This window comes from Aquila chrysaetos, chromosome 6 (assembly GCF_900496995.4).
Source record: "Aquila chrysaetos chrysaetos chromosome 6, bAquChr1.4, whole genome shotgun sequence".
In the NCBI taxonomy this organism is placed as follows: domain Eukaryota; kingdom Metazoa; phylum Chordata; class Aves; order Accipitriformes; family Accipitridae; genus Aquila; species Aquila chrysaetos.
This window is the reverse complement of record NC_044009.1, coordinates 24,008,076-24,026,828: the sequence shown is the minus strand read 5'-3', so window position 1 is coordinate 24,026,828 and position 18,753 is coordinate 24,008,076. Positions and strand designations below refer to the sequence as shown.

The following is an 18,753-nucleotide window of genomic DNA, read 5'->3' as shown; positions in this document are numbered from 1 at the left end:
TCTCTAAAGATTCTAATAACCCAAGCAAAAATGCCTAAGCTAAATAAATCTGCTCAGGAATACGGGTTGTATTTGTTTGAATCATTAGTATGTGATCATGTCAGCAGTGCTACGTAACTAGGCTTAATTGTGAATTCATCCAGATGTCAGAACTGGCCTTGAAGTAGGGAAGTATTTAATTTTTTGAATTTGCAGACATGAATAAAAGTATATAGTCCAAGAATAAGATAGTAGCTGTCTTTCACAAATTTTACTTTTGTGGCTATGGAAACTTTAGTCTTGAAGCAGGAGGTAATCCTAAAATTAGAACTGCAGAAGTAGTATATGTTTTAGATGATTTTAAAGATCACTTTTACAGTGGTATGTGGTTCACTATTGCATGGCCTCAGAAGTAGATCTGTTACAAATTATAGATGCTATTTGTCTACAGTTTTCTGATTGATATAACTGTTCAGGGCTGCAAAAAGTATCAGAGTTTGATATCTTTATGAAAATACAGTTCTGGATGGTCAATATTGGAAGTAAAACTTCTTGTGTTCATTTTTGAACATTACAAAGCGCTACCTGAGTAGGATTGAAGCAGTTAACTTCAAAACGTAAAGCATTATTTGTCAAGTCTGAAATCAAGTGTCATGAAACAGGCATTATAATGAAATTTTAAGTGATACTGCTATCTGTTTAAGACCTTCTATGAAAATAATAAATCTGTAAATGCAGCACTTGCATATACCAGATAGCTATGCTTATCCCTCTTAACTCTAGGATATAAAAGCTGTCAGCATACCCAAACCATGCAAGCAGCCTACATGTTTCTGTGCTGTTGTCTACTACAGAGCATTAGTTTATTGCTACAGTGGTAAGTAGTCCAGCAGTTTCATTTGAGGGATAAATATTACTTCTATAATTTATTAATGTATAATATCATAGGTTAGCTAAGATGCCAGTTTTGTCAATAACAGAAGGCTGGGAACCTACTGACTGGCCTTTTCTTGAATGCTTTGGCGGGGGGAAGAGAGACAAAGCTGCAGGGGAAAAAAGTCAAGATCATCTTGGCTATTTTTGTTCCATGCTGCTCAGTTCTAGGAGTTTCTAAGAAGACAGCTAAATATATCGGAAAGCTAGCATCCAAATGTGATGGAGATGCTTCATTCCTTAAATTTCTGTCTTTAAGTTGTTTCTTGTTGTTAAGTCTGTCTTAACACTTTTGCACTGGTTTTGCTAAATTTTAATGTATTGGTTGTATCAGGAATGCAGAAGTTACCAGCTGAGCTTTGGACTTTTTGTTTTGTATTGTTTTCCCTTGCTTTTTCATAGCAAGTGGAATGTGGTCCTTGCAGGTCTATGCTTTTAAATGAGAATTATTCTGTAGCTTCTCTAGCACACTACTTAACAGGCACTGCTTTCCAGTCAGCACTGCTTAGATTGTCTGTATCAGATCAGAATTAAACAAGAAAAATCTCACTTTCTTAAAATGGGGAGGTTATGAAGTGGTATTTATGTAAGACAAAAAAGGAGTGGTAAGTGGGATGGAGTTAAAACCCTGTGAAACTGGAAGTGTAATGTTTCCACAAAAGTTAATTCAAATGGGAAGGGATTGTCAGATCCACTGCTAAGAGAATTTAAAGGATGACTTTGTATTTTATGGTTCTCAAGATCCTGAGCCATAATCTGTTCAGTGCATGCTTTTTCAGAATGAGAAATAAGCCTGCATTTGTGGATTGATATGCTAAGCCAAGTTGTATTAGAGTAAATGGGAATAAATGTAACTTTGAAAATTATAGTTTCTTCCAGATAGGTTTATGCCTACTGTTAATGTTAAATATCAAAAGCTAAAATGAACCTAAAGCTGCTAGTTGGCTCTTCAGCTGAGCATTAAGTGTTCCTTCTTTCAGCGTGCAACAGTCCAAAGCAGTTTGAATTGATCAAAAAGGCTTTCCTATCTAGTTTCAGAAATGGCAGCTCTTTGATCTTAACGTGCCATTTGGGCTGTGCTGATTACTGTTTTTTGGGGGAGGGGGGTTGTTTGTTTGCTTTCCCAAATGAGCATCTGCTAATCTTTATTTTTGGCTTCTTTTTTCCTGTGATTTTTTTTTTTCTGGTTATTTGGGGGAGCACTTCTTATAGCTGACACTTTTTTGCCAGATCCCTAAGTTTAAACATAGATCTAATTTTTCATACATTCTTTGATCCTTGGATAAAACTAGAACAAGGCCTCGATTGGCAGACTTCTCACTTGTACCACCACTGCTGTTTACTGAGTTCAGCAGTTTTGAGCAGAGGTTTGACTGATTCACATGAACCAAGGGGAAGATTGTTGACCTACTGAACTGGTGGGACAAAATGACCTGGTACATTCACCTGGAGAACTGGTGGGTGGGTAGGTGGTGAAGAATGACAAGGGAAAAGACAATCAGGGATGAGAGGGAACAGCAAATGGGATCAGGAGAGGTGCTGAGTGGGATGTGGTCATCACACAGAGGTTAGATGGGAAAACAAATGGAAGGGGACTTTGAAGAGGGGAGTTAATAGAGAATGAAGTAAGTGAGATTTATGTGAACAGGCTCAGATGGACTAGTGCCTAGATTCAAATACCTGTGAGCCTACTTCTCTTTTTTTCAACAGCCCCTGGCCCTCTAGAGGCTGTGCCATGCTGAAAGGGGCAATCTTCAAGTTGCCTGCATGCCGCAGTTATTAAACGGTGTTGAAGATGAACAGATACTTGAATATATTGATTGTCTGTGATGTGATTTCACCAACAGCTTGTCTATAAACCTCCTTGCAGAAGGTCTAAATATTGTTCATTTGTTCCTCTCTTATATAATGTGAGCTTACTTCAAGCATGTGGGTGGAGGGGTTTTTTTCCCTGGTTTTTTTTTTTTTTTTTTTTTTTAAATGCTGGTTAAAATGTTAGTAAGTTAAATTAAAAAAAAAAAAAAGATGAACACCGATGCAAGGAGTCAGCTTTTTGATGCCAGCAGTTTTCAGCACAGGAAAGGCTTAACAATCTTGTGTTGTTTTTTTGTGCCTCTCTATTTGAAGATCTGTAGCTGCATAGGCTGACAAATACTGTTGTCTAGTTAGACAAATATGAAGTTGGGGGTGAAAACCAACGGATGCTCTGGTCTCTCTTCCGGTGTTGTGTCTCCTTTTTTCCTTGTATTCACCAAGCTTTTCACCTCACTTACACTCACTCTTCTTTCCCGAGAACTTGCAATATCTCTTTCCTGTAACTGACTAGGAATTAATTACAAAGGTATTTGTAGCAGTTACAAATAGTACGTGATCTTGACAAATGTGAAAAAATTGACTGTCTGTAAGCCTGAAACACCTTGCATGTTGTTGGCTTAAGATGCCTAATGTCATGGCCTTTATGAAATGATCTGTAAAGTGCCTGTAGTGGAAATGACTGAATCGCTAAGTTGTTCAGAGACAACGATGAAATCGATCTACAGATTTGGGAATTGGAAATAGCAGAAATCATTGCCATAGTACAGTATCTATATTTCTGTTCTTATGCTTGGGTACTGCTGACAGCTTGGGAATCCTCTATCCTTTTCTCTCTTCACTAAATCTTGTAGACTTCTCCAGCGAGCAAGTCTGTGTAAGCCTTAGGTTTTTAAGAATAGTTGATATGGAACATATATACATGAAGCTCATATGGAGGGAAACTGATTTGTTTGTTTTGGTAAGTGTGTTTCTTCAGGCTTCCAGTATAACAGCTATTACAACTGAGAGATTTTCATAAAGTGGGAAATATTGGAAGGAAATATATGGCTAACCTGAGGGGTTTGATGAAACTTATGGAACTAAGGAAACTGAATTAATTTTCATCTTGAGTGGTTTTTTTTTTTTGTGGTTTTTTTTTTGTTTGTTTGTTTGTTTTTTGTTTTTTTTACTTTTCCCATGTAACTTATCTCTAGGATCCTTTCCTCTTCTGGCTTTCTTTAGGAGAGTTGCTCATTTCCCTCCTACCTGTCAAGGTAGATGTTGTGGAGCAACAGAAGTTTTGTGGCTAGAAGTATCTGTTCTCTCAAGTGTGGTGAGGTCATACTGAAAAGCTGACTAACTAACAGGGGAATGAACTCTTGCATGAGCCAACAAAACACAAAAACCTACTCCTCCCAAATTCGCATTACACATTAAATTAAGGTTTCTCGCAATGTTTCTTCCACATATAGGAAGAAGGAAGAAGTGACTGTGGGAGGCAGGAAGAAAATACTACCAGACATTAAGAACCCAGACTTTAGATCTGTAGATCCTTGCCAACAAGCTCATCTTGAGATTTCTAAATCTCTTTGTTTTTTCTTCATTACAGCTAGAGATTGAATGTGCACTTTATTTCACTCACTAGAAAAATAACGTTTTCAGAAGAAAACTCTGAATGTTTCAACTTGAACGGACAAACGATGATGCAGCCAGCTTAAAAAGCTTGGTGCTATTTATTTAAATGTGTAGTAAAGCCAGATGAATAAAACTGAAGATCATACTTGCAGGTGATGCAATTATCAGGGTTACTTCGACAGTTTTCACAAAAATCTCACTGTCAACCAGGTAGTGTTCTGCAGCGTTTGATGAGCTGTGTGTGTATAGCACAGCTTTGCTTCTGTTTGGAGTTCTGAAAGGGTCTTGAGTCATTGCAGTAATCAAACATAGTTGTTGGGTTTTTTTTCCCGTGTGAAAAGTAACACTGGCTTGTCATCAAACATGTCAATCAGACTTGGATAATAAACTGCTGAATGCCAGTTTCTTTCAAAGACAAAAAAAAGCTTTTCTGTAAAACTGTTGGACGTGTTTTGTTATGCAGATAGTTATTTCTCTTTTATAGAACAAACTGCAGGTAAGCTGAGAATCCACAAAGCCGCTGTAGAGTGACTGTGTTTGAGCTTGGGCCTAAAATGGCACAAAACTTGATGACACTGTTAACTTTCGTAAAAGCCCAAACTTCATTTGAAGTTTGTGTTAACGTGAGCAGTTGGAAGAGGAGAAAGAATATATGCCAGTCCATGAGGTGGCATATGATACCTAGCACACAGTACAGTGCATCTTATTTTGGTTACCTGCAGACACTAGGTGAGACTGGAATTTCTGGTACTTGCCTGTTTTTCTTTCTGAACCATGTCTTGTGATAATTAAGGCAGAGACATACGAGGAGTTGTTATAGGGAAGGCTTTCCTTACACTTGCAGTTATCAGCATGGATCTAGGATTGTAAAATTTGGTTGATCTTTAAATTTTTGTTTTGGCTTATCAGTTAAAAAATTAGAGCTGTGAAGTTCTACTTCAGCTTCTCATGGTAGTGAATTGTTATGTGTGAAGGTCTATGTGGGGAATAAAAAGTGGACAGAATGGAAGCAATTCTTTCTCCTTGTCTCTTTAAATGGTCCTATGTTAAATGCAGTACAGAAACACATCTTTAACAAAACGTTAGTTACTTTTAAGATCTAGCTTGTGAACTACTGTTTTTGTTCTAGTTCTGAGATAAAATCCTAGGGGTGTCTAGTTCTCTTTCCTTTTAACTGGTCCTGCCTTCAGTGTGGAATTCGGGCACTCCTGACATCCTGCTGTTCTGCCTAGCTAAAACATGTAGAAGTGATTATAACCCTGGCAGGTACATCATGAAACACATGGAAACCTACAGGACTTTGTTCAGTCCCAGAAGGGCTTGGTACTGTGTACGGTGGAACAGATCTCTCTACCATGTTTCCCCAACAGGGGCTGTGAACCGAGTGCAATAGGATCATGTTGGGATTTTCTGTGGTATGGATCCAACTACACTTTAAGAAATGCAAGAACACTAATACTGTATTGATTTTTTTTTTTTTTTTAAACCACAGAAATTAATAGATAACTTAAACCCTGGCTATAGCCCACAGTATTTAATAGATGGTCTACACTTTTGCTTTCTAAATTCTTCTGATTTTAGTAGCAAATTTGAAATGCTTACTGTGTCAGTTTTTTGTTGAACCAGCCCAGCCCAGTGTGAGCCACCACACCAGGAGTGTGGTGTAAAAGAGCAAATAATTCCTTCTTGATTAAGAGAGCTTGTTGTACATTGAAGTAATTTCTGCAGCCTTCTAAAACATCACAATGCACTTAGATGTGGGCTGAGTATTGGTAATGATATTGCTGTTCTCATAGTAGTGTCAAAAAGAACAACTGACGTTTTAAATAGCTTTAGAACATCCTTCTGTGTGTATTGTGTAGAGTCACAATCTTTAAAAATAATCATTTAACAATGAGGGTAGTCAAACACTGGCACAGGTTGCCTGGAGAGGTTGTGAAGTCCCTGTCTGTGGAGATATTCAAAACCTGACTGACAGAGTCCTGGACAGACTGCTTTTGCTGACCCTGCTTGAGCAGGGAGTTGGATTTAGGTGATCTTAAGAGGTCTCTTCCAACCTCAATGATTCTGTCTTTCTGTGAACAAACACCAACTGTGTGGGTTGGTTTTAGTTGTTTTCCTTTTTAAATAAAGAGTTGATTCCCTCTGGGGAGTTAGGAGTGTTTTTAAGGGACCTATGCATATGCAAGTGTTGGTTAAGATTGTTTTCACCAAGATTCTCCCTCGGAATAGAGTTCCTTTCTGAGAACTGGTTGTGTTTGAAAGCACTTCTGAAACACAGATCCAGTCCTTTATGTATTCAAATTTGCTTGTATTAGTTATGAAAACAGAGCAAGTTTTGTATCTTTTGAGTCCATCCCATTATGGAAGAGAGATGTATTCTATTGAAGATGAATAATCAGGAGATCAAAGTGCTTTCATTCTGTCCAAATCTGGGGAAGAAGGCACCCATGGAGCGTTTAAAGGATAGACTAACCTGTGTGTAACTGACGACATAACAGGAGAAGGCAAATGGAAAACAATCTGTGTGCGCTGGGTTCTGTGGTGTGTTCTGTGTGGCTGGTGAGGAGTTAACAAAGCAGGTTGAATTTAGAAACCAGAATTTTAATTTTTAGGAAAGTTTTTGGAAATAGAAATAGAATAACATAATTTAAAGGACAAATAATTTTATATGAAGTTATTGTTAGGAATAACAGACTTGCTGAAATGTATTAGCAAATTTGTTAGTCTAATTTGTTTTAATTTTTAAATGTGTATTGAGAGTGCTAAGGAACTCGCATCTTTCACACTGTAAGGTAATGAAATATAAGGGAAGCTCAAACATTAATCAAAGCTAGTAACCCACTGAGCAAGGGAAGAAACTCGATTTACAGCAAAGAGATGATTTTATGATTTAATGCTTTAAATATGTGCTGTATCATAACGTTTCTGCTGTCTAGTAAAGCAGAGGATGGGGCTGTTAAAGGAAATGCAATATTTTAGTGTTGTAACACAGTGAAATCATCAAAAGGCGGCTACTTAACAGTGACTGTCGGCTTTATTCATGAGATAATACATGTAGCACGATGCAGTGTGCAAAATGTGTTCTTAATAGGTAGAAATCACCCATGGAGGTGTGTAAAACAGTAGGTAAGTAGCTAGCATTATAAATTACTAAAACCCACACACTTTCTTATATGGCATAGGTGAGTAAAAGTAAAGTCTTCATGCGGATTTTGTGTTGAGGAAAGGACATAAGATCTTGAGCTAGGGGCAGAGGTTTGCTTTTAAAAGTAATATGATCTGCCCTGTGGGGGACTGTATGCTCTTATCAGCGCATGGAGCGCACAGCCGCAGCAGAGGAAGCTGATTGTCTGAAGGGCAAGCAAGCTGCAAGGGATTCTTTAAAATGAGAATGGTGAGAGAGGGAAGCAAGTTCAGGCTTCTCTGTGCTCCAGTTGGAAACAAGGTTGATCTGACAAGCTTGGTAGTACCACGTGAGTAAATGGCACTGAGAGATGCAGAGAAATAAGGGGGAAGGCTATTTTTAATTCGGAGTTCTCAGAGAGGTGGAGGGCCGTTGTAGTGTGGCTACATTGCTGTGCTGCTCCCACAGACTTAATTTCTAGTGGGAATCTTCCCTTCTTACCTCTTTATCGCTGGGTGTGAGGGTCCGATAGAAAATGTGTTCTGACTTCTGTTGAGAGCCTCTAGAACAAAAATGTTTTGGAGTTGTTTTCTTGCTTTTTATATCATCCTGTTGCTTCTCTCATTTCTGTCATTCCTGTTTCTGCATGTTTTAATTCCCATTATTTCTGTTCCTCCTGTGGTGTACCATGCTTCTTTTTCTGTTAACTTCCTGTGAAGCTTGAGCTTTCTGTCATACATCTTCTGATATAGCTCCTAATTAAGACTTACCCTTATTTTCAGGGCTAGATATCTTGGGTTTGGACTCATAAGTGCTACACACTTGAGTATGAGTCAAATTGTTTGCAGACAGATTAATCTCTTCCTCTGGCTTTTCTTTTGCCATGTTTTCCATTACATTTTACCTCTTCTCATATCTTTATCTGCCTCTTGCCTTATGCTTCCTTCATAAGCTGTATTGCTGTTGCTTTTTGGTATTTCATGAGCAACACTGACAGTTTAGGAAGAGCAAATCATATGACTAATTTTTCCATTGTTTGGAAGAAAGCATGGTCCAAGGAGAACAGCATAGGACAGTTAAAATTCTCTGGCTGCTTAGGAGGGGAAGGCTACAGGGAGGCAGTCTGCTACATGCATCTTTCTTTGCAGTTTCTTGCAAGAGAAAAGCAGATGTACTGTTTCTGCTAATGCCACGTTATTCTGGGATAAGAAGCCTAGCTACAGTTGGTCTCTATCACTTCTTGTGGGGTTTTGTACCAGGGGCTGCACAATGTGTCTTGGACTTAACTAGTACTGTAGCTCTGGTTGTATAATCTGTGTTGTGGATTTAATGTGCTGTGAGCGCTGATACACCTGATTTTGTCCAGCAGAAAGCATCTTGTGTCTGGCAGAGCCACTGTGGAACTGGAGCCAGTGAAGTCTATTTTCCTTTCACTGCCGTTTATCTCCTCAAATGTGTGGGTGTGCTTGGGTTCAGGGGGGCAAGTTTGTCTTGTGTGGCCATGTCAATATTGTGTCCCTTGGTACATCCTGCAGTGCTGCAGATCTTAGACCCTTCTTGTCCGGGATTAAAGTTGGTTATACTTGCATGTGTTTAATTCTTGTAGTGCTTTTAGCCCTAGACCTGATTTCTAACATCTAAGAAGCATGGATATAGGGACTAGCAGAGCACAAGAGGAGGAACAATATAAGAAGCGAGCTTTAACAAGTCATGTAGTTTCAAGGTAAATCAAAACCTCAGGGAAGTCAAGATGTTAGTGTATTTTTTTTTATGGCATGAGGGAGGATGAGCTTTATCCAGTACTCTTTCATCCCTGGGAAAAAAAAGCACCTGTCCTGTTTAACATTTATCAGTGACCCGGAGGAGGCAGTGGAGTGCGCCCAAATCACAGATGACACCCAGCTGGGCAACAGTCAATATGCTGGAGGCTGCTCATTCAGATGGACCTAGATAGGCTGGAGGATTGGGCCAACAAGAACCCGGTGAAATTCAACAAGGAGAAACACAAAGCCCTGTGTTAGGAGTTACTGAATTCAGTAGCCCTTCTCCCTCTGTTTTCCTGTGCTTGTTCCTCCCCAATCTTCCTTGCTGCCTTCCCCTAAATATCATGCAAGTCTTGTAGAGTCCTACACGCTCTTCCCTACCATTCCATAGTTGAGTCCCTTAGCCCTGTAGGCATTAGTCCCCCTCAGTGGGAAAGGTGATCTGGGCTCTGTGGACCCTCATTGGAGGTTTTCAAGACTCAACTGGGTAAAGCCTTGAGTAGCCTAGTTCTACCTCATAGCTGACCCTGTTTTCAGCAACAGGTTGAACTGGAGACCTCCTGAGGTCCTTTCTAACCCGACTTACCCAGTTATTCTAAAAGTTGCTGCTGAACTGTAAATAAACACATTTTGAGTTGTTTGCTCTGTTTGCATCATAACTTGCTAATAATAATCTGTATTTTAAACCTGCATATTGCAGTCTTGTTCTGCCTGTTGATGATTTTTAAGTTATTTGGTAGACTAGCAAAATACTTCCATTTCTGAATCACTCCTTTCTCAAATCTAAAAAGTTGTTTGATATTTGCCATTATTAGTGAATTCCTTGGTCTGTGTCAAAGTTTGTTGTTTTGTGGTTGTTTTTTTTTTTTAATAGACTGCTAGCATTAGAAACTAGAGTTGGTCTCTGTACTGTCTCTTAAAATTAATTTTGCTAAATCAGTGTTGGAAACTTGTCAACATTGTGGACAAATTTTAAACAATAGTTACACTGTTTTGTTGAGATGTTACAAACAGTAGTTAAAATGTGCCAGTATGGCATACTATTGTGTGCTGGAATTTTTTTTCAGAGAATCAAATGTATATTAGTGGTACTTTGGGTATGAGCTGTAAGGCAAATTCCATTGTAGGGCTTCTAAACCAGGACTTCTTACATTTTAACCATATGATTAAATTCAGGTATCTGTTCACTGTGTGTGCCATGAATGAGCACAGTAAGGTGAAAATAGAAATACTGGTTTTGTAAGTTAGCTTCTAAAACTGCTTGAGATGGTCTGCTTTCATAGCTGACTCTGGCCTTTTTTTGGGGGGGGGGAAATTCCTGACTGAACAGTCTTTGTGTTCCTAAATAGACGTTGGCCACCTTACTTACACAGTAGAGATTCAAAATTACAGTGGTCTGCATCCTGGACCAGTGTCAGAGCAATACTGTTGGACTAAGATCAGTGATGTTGTAAGCCAAGTACTTGGAAAACATCCAGGTCTGGATACCAGTGTTGTGTACCAGTGGGAATCTGGAATGAGAAGTCTTGGGGACACACGTACTTTTGCAATTACATTCACTTGCTGACGCATGAGGGCTGTGGCTGTGCTGTGGGTAAGGTGCAGTAGCACAAAACATTCAGATTGTTAAGAATTCCAGCACCAAGACAGTTTGTGCATACTCTGCTACTATTTAACCAGAGTTCTGATGTCTGAGGGCATAAAAAGCTCTTAAGTTTTTGGGTTTGTTTTTTTTTTTTTCTTCATTAAAAGTTGATGTTGATTCTTAGATGACTTTGTTTTTTAAGGGTGTGGTAACTGCATTGGCATACCACCTTGAAACACTAACGTGCAAGTTTGCTAGCTCGCATGCTTTTATGGTTAGCATGGCATAAGTAACACACAGGAAGATCAGAATGGCAAATGTAAATGGATGCGAATTTGCTCTTTCCAGGATGTATAGGATCACAGTACTAGATTATTCTGTTCGTATGTTCAAGTCAGTGTGTCTGTAGCATGACTTCCTTGGAACAGCTGTTTCTTCTGTCAAAGCTAATGCAGCTCAAAATTTCATCATGATGTTTACAGTTTCATCAACAAACTTTTTGGTGATTACTCCCATCTTAATCTAAGTAATAATCTTAACATATCCTCATCTAATGTCATCACTAGTTCATTGTGGCAAAGGATTAAAGCAATCATTTTGTTCTTCAGTAATTATATATTAGCTGTACAGGGTTTTACTTAAAATTCCAAAAGAACAGAATAGCGTAAGATCCATGTTTTGGTATTTATCAGCACTGTAAAAGTTACTTACTGGGTTCTTTTGTAAGACCACAGAGATTGTTTCCTGCCCTGTTGGGTACTTAAACCATAGAGTGAAAGAGTGAAAGACCAGCAGTGTCTTTTTTTTTTTTTTTTTTAAATTATGCTCTCAAAGTTGTAGCTTTCTGCCCTCTATGGAGCACAGGCTCCACATCCAGCTACCCTAACATGCAGGGGCGCATACTGACTTTTGAAGATGTATGTTGTTTTCTGAGATCTCCCTTTCCAGATTTTGTTTTGATGAAAACCATAAGCTACTTCAGAGCTTCATGGCAGTAGGAGTAAGTCCACAGGCTTTTTCTCAGAGGGGAAAATGTCAGATTTTTATTTATCTTGGCAAAAGTAAGGTTTTGCTTTAGAGAGGCAGCCCATTCTATGTATTTCTGATCTTGTCTCCATCACTGTGTATGAGCATTTTAAGACTGGGTGGGAATTGTTGCAGTAATCATCACCTTCTGTTAAAGGTCTCTCCTTTTTTTTTGTCCTTTCTGTTTCAGATTTAGCCTTGGAATCTAATCCATCTGATCATCCCAGAGCAAGCACAATTTTCCTAAGCAAGTCTCAAACAGATGGTAAGCTAAGTTTTTGCCAATTTAAAAAAAGGCGGGAGAAAAACTGGAAAAATAACTGCCTATTTTAATTATACAGCTTGAGAACATTTAAATTACTTTAATTCTTTCAAAGCACAGGGATTAATAATTTGCGTGTTTACGCAGAAATCTGTTCATAGGCTCTTTTACTTAACACTTAAAATCACTTGTTCTTCTAAACATCAGGAGATTTCAGAGTCTGGATCCTAGTAGTCTGAAGGAGCAATGCTTTCTTTGCTAGTGTAATTCAAGCTTCAAGCAGTGGTGGTTTTTTTATGACCAAGGACTGTTTTAAAAATTGCTTTAAATTAGAAAATAATAATAATAATAAAGAACTAAAGGACAGTTTTCTGTAAGGAATAATAAGACTAAGCCATCAGTCTATATCAGTTGCTTTTGAATATGTTGTATTAAACTGTTTGAATAGTTTCAGTAGTATAATTATTCTTGAATTCTGGTTTTAATTACATGGATGTATCTGCAGATCCCTTGTTCGCTTAATAAAGTCAGTTTTGAACAATTACTATAGCTTGTGCGTTCCAAAATGCTGTTAAAAAGTGGAGGTGTTTCAATGTTGCACAAATAAAAAAGAATTTTGACAATAGTAAATTTTGAAGTTGCAACTAAAAAGGAGTTTAAGATATTCTTTTAAAAATTATTCTGTTCCTTTTGTAGTTGGTTCTTGTTTGAAGAACTGTTTTTTCTAAGACTGTGTTGCACTTGAGATTGGATGTGTTGATGGAAAGCTGTAGTGTGTCTTCTACCTTGGCATAGCTTTGCCACAGAAAAGTAGGATTATTTTGACAGGTCTGTCAGTTGCAGTCCTGCTATTCAGAGTCTTATGGCAAGCAGTAAAATTGTCAGTTTCATCAACTTTGCAATGCTCAGATAATCTGTGAGTAATGGAAACAAGCACTAGCATGATTCTCCAGAAGAGATGATACCAAGGAAATGTAGCCCTCTTTCCTCGAGGCCTCTAAGGTCAGTCTTCAAACAGACAGAGGATCTGACCTGCATATTTCAAACACCTCTTAGAGAAGCGCTGCTTGAGTTGCAATTAGCAAGTTGACATAGTTCTTGAACATTGTAGTGCAGCTTCATTCACTGTGCAGCCTTTCAGCCTTGCTGCAAATAACGTTCAAACTAAATGAACATCCTCATTGGGGGTAGTATTGCTTTTAAACATGAAGTGGTATTCTTCAAATGTAAGGTATTGAAATGTATACAGTCGTGTTCATGTAGAAAAATGGTCAGCTAGTGAGGTAATAAGTATTAAACTATTCTCTGAAGTTTGTATTAGTTGGATGAATTGATTTTTATTATTTTTATGGACAATCAGGCAGAAGAATTTATTTTCTAGTTAACCTTCCATAGAACTAGTAGAATTAATATCTGTAAGTTCCCTCTCACTGAGATGTTACCAGGATTGTAAGTTTTGATTTATGCAAAAAGACAAAAAAATTGGATACTTTCTTCCAGTTGTTAATTTTTCTAAATATGTAAGAGAATGTGTCCTGTGAACAAGTGGTCTGAGGTCAAAACTTTGGAGAAGTCACCTGCCCAGACTGGTCACATTTGTATAGCTTTCTGCATGTACGCAACTCTCGGCTCTCCTTTAACAGCACTGCTTTACTGCTACTGTTATAGCTGGAAGTTAAACCTTACAATCTTTTTTGAAAGGCTGACACAGTTTAAAATGATAAAATAACATGGTTGCAGTTGTATGATAAACAGGCATGGCTTGTGCCAGCGTTTTCTGTATTGTGAAATACCTTTTCACCTTCTGCTGTCTAATAGTAGAAGAGAGAACAAGTGTATAATGCTGGGCTTCTCACTTCCTCCTTGTGTGTCTTTCAGGTTCAGTGTGTGATGTTTTTACTTCTGGTTACTAAGTGGTTGCTGTTGGATGTTGGACATTGTCTCTTTGAACTATCTGAAGTCATGCAGTTTTTCATGGTGCACAGCATCTTTTCAAAGCTGAGCCATTTTTCTGTTAGTGCAATGGGTAGAAGTCGTTCCTAAATGTACGCGTGGATAGTTGGAAGTAGCTAGTTTACTAGCTTGATAAAACTCAGTATTTTTTCCTCAAACTAGTTTTCCAGACACCTGAAGTCAAATTTGAAACTTCTAATACTCATGTACTTCAGAAGACTAGGTTAATAGAGTGATTTTACTGAACGTAAATTGGGATTGTATTTTAGAAACCTTTCAGTTCACATTTTTTCTCCCTCTTTCTAGTGCGAGAGAAGAGGAAGAGTAACCACATCAATCATGTAAGTAAAACAAATTCTTAGTGTGCTATACAGATACTATTAGCATATTGGGACAAAGACAAATTCAAGAAACAACTGTAGTAGTTCTAGGTATATAGTCCTAGATGTGTTCCAAATCCTCCTTAGCAAGATAAAACTGATTTATCTTTGCCCGTCTTTAAAGAATAAACCAACAGGCACAGTATCACAGAGCATAGAATGGCTGATGTCAACAGAATAAGAGTGGATTTTTGTGTTGTATCAGTCTTGAGCATTTCAGAACAGTATAGGAGAAAATGTAAGTCAAACTGCCTACATTGTTTTTTTTAAACAGAAATAGAACTGGATTAATTTCTCAGCTGAGATGACGTCTTAAATGACTTGCTGTTTGAGCATCACTACAGGACTTACTGTAAGAAATGTATCCAGCATGAAAAGAGAATGATGAACAAACATTACCATCAGCATGATAAACAAATGATAATCCACTAGTTTTAAAAACTGAAAACATGCTCTAAGCTTTTTCTGCAAATATTAGTTGGTTTTGACACTTCACTTAGCAAAAAAAATATACAAAAAAGATGCAATGTCATTAATAAGTGGATAAAAAATTGACTAGTAAAGCTAAGAATGGAAGTTACTAACACAAAGCTTAAAAAAATACCGTCTAGCAAAAGTGTCTACTGATAAGTTACTGGTAAGATAATATTTCAAGTCTGTTGTATTTAGTATGATTATGGGGGGTGGTTCTTCTTTTTCTTTTCTTTTTTTTTCTTTTTCAATTACAAAGTTCCAGCTTTAGTATGCCAGCACTAAGGTGAAGTGTGATTGGATTGTTTTTGCTGGCAGACTTCAGCTGTAGTGGGAGATATTCCCAGGCAGCCATTGAGTTGTGGAGGGTGCCAACATTTTTGTATGGAAGACTTTCAAGTTTTTAGACAAGGCATTTAAAAAGATTCTGGCAAAAACTACTGAATCTCGAGTTGCTTGATTAGAACTCCTCCCTCAATTACAACGTCCTAGCTCTAGTGCAAAGCATTCTCTAAAAATGCTCAGGGAAGCCTGACTTAGTGTTATATAGGAAGATTTCTTACAGTATAAAATCTACAGGATTAGGATAGATGATGAAACATATTGCTAGCTCTAAATAGTAAAAGTAAGGGTAATAGTAATACTTTATTTCCAGATTGCAGACGCTAAACAAGACATGAGCGAAGTGAGCAATGTCAGGAAGAGATTTCTTTTTTCTGAAATACAAGACAAAACCCCGAATGCAAAACTGTCTTTACAGGGAGCAGTACTGGATAACCAGAAAATGTAAAGGTATAGGATATAAAAGAAGGAAGAAGATGATTATGGAGTCACAGGGAAATCTAATAAAGTACATCATACAGAGGGAAGACTGAGACCCAAACTGGCAAGAATGGAATGGAGGAGAACTGAGAAAATCAGAGGACTTGCTGCTTTAGCTGCAGCTGTTTCTGCTGAAAACTACTTATCTAAAAACATCACATTGTATATTACAAGGGATGATTTATAAACCTATCTATCTTACACAAAGGGTATCCTCAGGAACTTGATGGCTATAGGTTAGCTTACATAGGAGGAACAATCATCTACAAAGACCTCCTCTGCAGTAACTACCTGAGGTGTAAAGCCAGTATTCAGTGTGGTAAACCAAAGTTTACAGAATCCCTCTTCTTGAATGTATTTCTGTTGGTTTTTTTTTTTTCCTCCCACTAAGGTGTCTCCTGGGCAGCTTACGAAAAAATACAGCTCATGCTCAACAATATTTATAGATGACAGCACCGTCAGTCAACCTAACCTTAGAAGCACAATAAAGTGGTAAGAACCATTTGTCATCGACAAAGGGCTGAGTAGTATTGCAAGGTTTATTTGGGATTTTGTGGTGGTCTTGTCTGTTCTAAAGCCGGTCACACACTTGAATGAGAGGAGCACAGTGCTGCTTATTCAGGTTGGTCATGGAAGGGGTGTAGAGGTCTGGTTAATTAGGACTGCTGAAGTGAGCTTTTTTTTTTTAGTTACAGAGCTACTGTTGTATTTGAAAGTAGGTATCGTTGTGCACTTGAGAATCTGAGGCAGTGCAGAAGTGTGTCAGCGTTTTGGGTTTAAAAGTGTGTGTTGGGGTGGTGAGCTCAAAGGCTTCACATTGAAAACAAAATCCAGAAACTCTCCATCTGGGAAAACTTGAAATGGATTTTGTATAGAGTTGCAGGGAGTTTGCAGGACTGTGTTTGCTACTTGCCGGTGGTATTACTCTGCCCTCTAGTTGTGGATAACAGTACATTGCTGGCATTGGGTTTAGTTCTAGCCTTTCTACTTTTTCTTCTTATATTTGTTATTTTAGGTAGGTGAGTTTGATAATTATTTAGCCTTCTTGGTTCTCCAGTGGAAATGGCTGTTTGACCTATTGTTCTGGGTACCACAGAGACAGTTCTTTGCATATAGGTGATACCAGCTGAGAATTGAGAGTTTTACTGTGCTTGAAGGGAAAGCATGGCAAAGTAGCTTCAGGCCCAGAAGGCTTTACTCTTTTAACAGTTTAGTAGAGTTTGGAAATGTCTAAGTTGATCTGTCTCTTTAAAATTTTGTTTCAAACAAAGGTATCTAGCATGTCACTCCTTTTCTAAAGAAGAAAGAACCTAAAAGATGGTGCTTGTGCCATTTTGAAGTGCTATACAGCTGGCAACAGATCAGAACTTGCCCGTGATGGATTCCTGGCATGGCAGTGTTCCTGTTGTTACTGCCAGCAAAGTATCTGAAATTTGGCCACAGTAGATGAGTGTCAATATGAAATCTGTTGCCTTACTTGACTCAGCAGAGACTGAGATCTGTTCTTGTCCCCTTCTTGGATTATGCTTGGATTATCATCTTTATTATTCTCTTTTTTTAGGCAGGTCCTAAATTAGACAGCCAGAGAGACAGAGTTAAAACATCAGCAGAATCTCTACAACAGTATATGTAACATCAAGTAGAACTTTTATTATATTTTAGTTGTGAATAGTCCACATTTTCAATCAATGTCACCTAACCAGTCAATAAAAGTGTGTGTTTAAAATGTGGCATAACGTTTATTTCATGGCACAAATATCTGTACAATGAATGTAAAAGTAGTTTGGCTAGCAAATTTGATTTGGCCAGTTTCTGTTCAGGCAGGTAAACATCAGAAATGAGACACAGAGTACTCAAGAATGTGAGAGGAAGCCAATACGTAGTGGATTCTGAACATTTTGCCCTGAAAAACAGCTTTTGCAGTGGAATACTGTGCACAGAATATGCTTTGTTAAGTATTTTTTTTTCTTTCTCTTTTTTAGTGTAACATTAGCAATATTCTACCATATAAAGAACAGGTGAGTGAACTTTTCTTTTTTTTGCTGAAATGTAACAACTTTCTTTTTGAGCCAGCGATATGGTCTTGGTCACTTCAGTAACAAGTAGTATAACTTGAAGGAGTTGAAAAATCTGGCACTTTATGCTGTATCTGCTTTCTCTTTGTACACCCTCTTGAGCTGATACGGAAGGGTCAGTAATACACCCATCCAATGACACATGCTTCATCGAGAATGAAGCATAAAAAGGCAAAACGGAGGGAGTGAGGAAAATACACTTAACTCGCCACAAATCAGCCTTTGGACTTTGTTTAGCTTTTCCTGAATACAGAGGTACGGTTTAGTTTTGATGGGTGAAGGAACACCCTGTTCCATGTACAAATAACCCTTGCCATTATAGCTAGTTACAGTGTATGCTTCAAAATTACAGCTGCCTTTTTGAAATAGATGCTATTAATGAGACAGTTTCACATTTTAAGGGAGAACTGTACTAAGCATAATATGAGAACACTGATAGCAATTCATTGTTTACCTTCTTAACTACTCATCATTATACATACTCAACATCTTATCATTAAATGCTTTGCAAAAATACAATATAACTTCTTACCATGTTCTAGCAAAAGCTGAACTACAAAATATGTCCCTTTACCCTCTTTAATGAATAATACTTTTTAGTGGAGCATAGCATTACCAATTAACTCTTGTTGCTAAAACAGAGATTTTTACTTTGTAGAGATTCCGACAGATCATTGGATATTTTTGATGAAAAATCTCATCCTCTCACAGTAAGTGTAACTTTTTGATCCTCTGAATGTGTATCGATTTACTTTTTTTTTTTTTTCCTAACATCTCGATTTGTGTAAGTCATCAAAATGTCTTAGCACCAGGTCACAAGCAAATTGATCTTAAATTGTATGTTTATATATAAAATACAGTGCAAACATTGTCTTCTGGACTTCCGGTATCAGCTAGATCATGAAGAGAATCCAGTGCTTCTAAATATTGCAAAGTTTGTTTAGTTTC

The 18,753-nt window shown here is 37.8% G+C and overlaps 1 protein-coding gene across 1 annotated transcript in view; it reads left to right on the top strand.

Moving 5' to 3' along the window:
• Window positions 1-18,753, top strand: part of CCNYL1 (cyclin Y like 1) — a 34,843-nt gene that overhangs the window by 2,002 nt on the left and 14,088 nt on the right. The window contains exons 2-6 of the mRNA XM_030019249.2: window positions 12,033-12,107; window positions 14,364-14,398; window positions 16,122-16,222; window positions 17,713-17,748; window positions 18,464-18,515. Coding sequence (XP_029875109.1) covers window positions 12,033-12,107; window positions 14,364-14,398; window positions 16,122-16,222; window positions 17,713-17,748; window positions 18,464-18,515 — 299 coding nt within the window. The remainder of the gene's footprint in view (window positions 1-12,032; window positions 12,108-14,363; window positions 14,399-16,121; window positions 16,223-17,712; window positions 17,749-18,463; window positions 18,516-18,753) is intronic.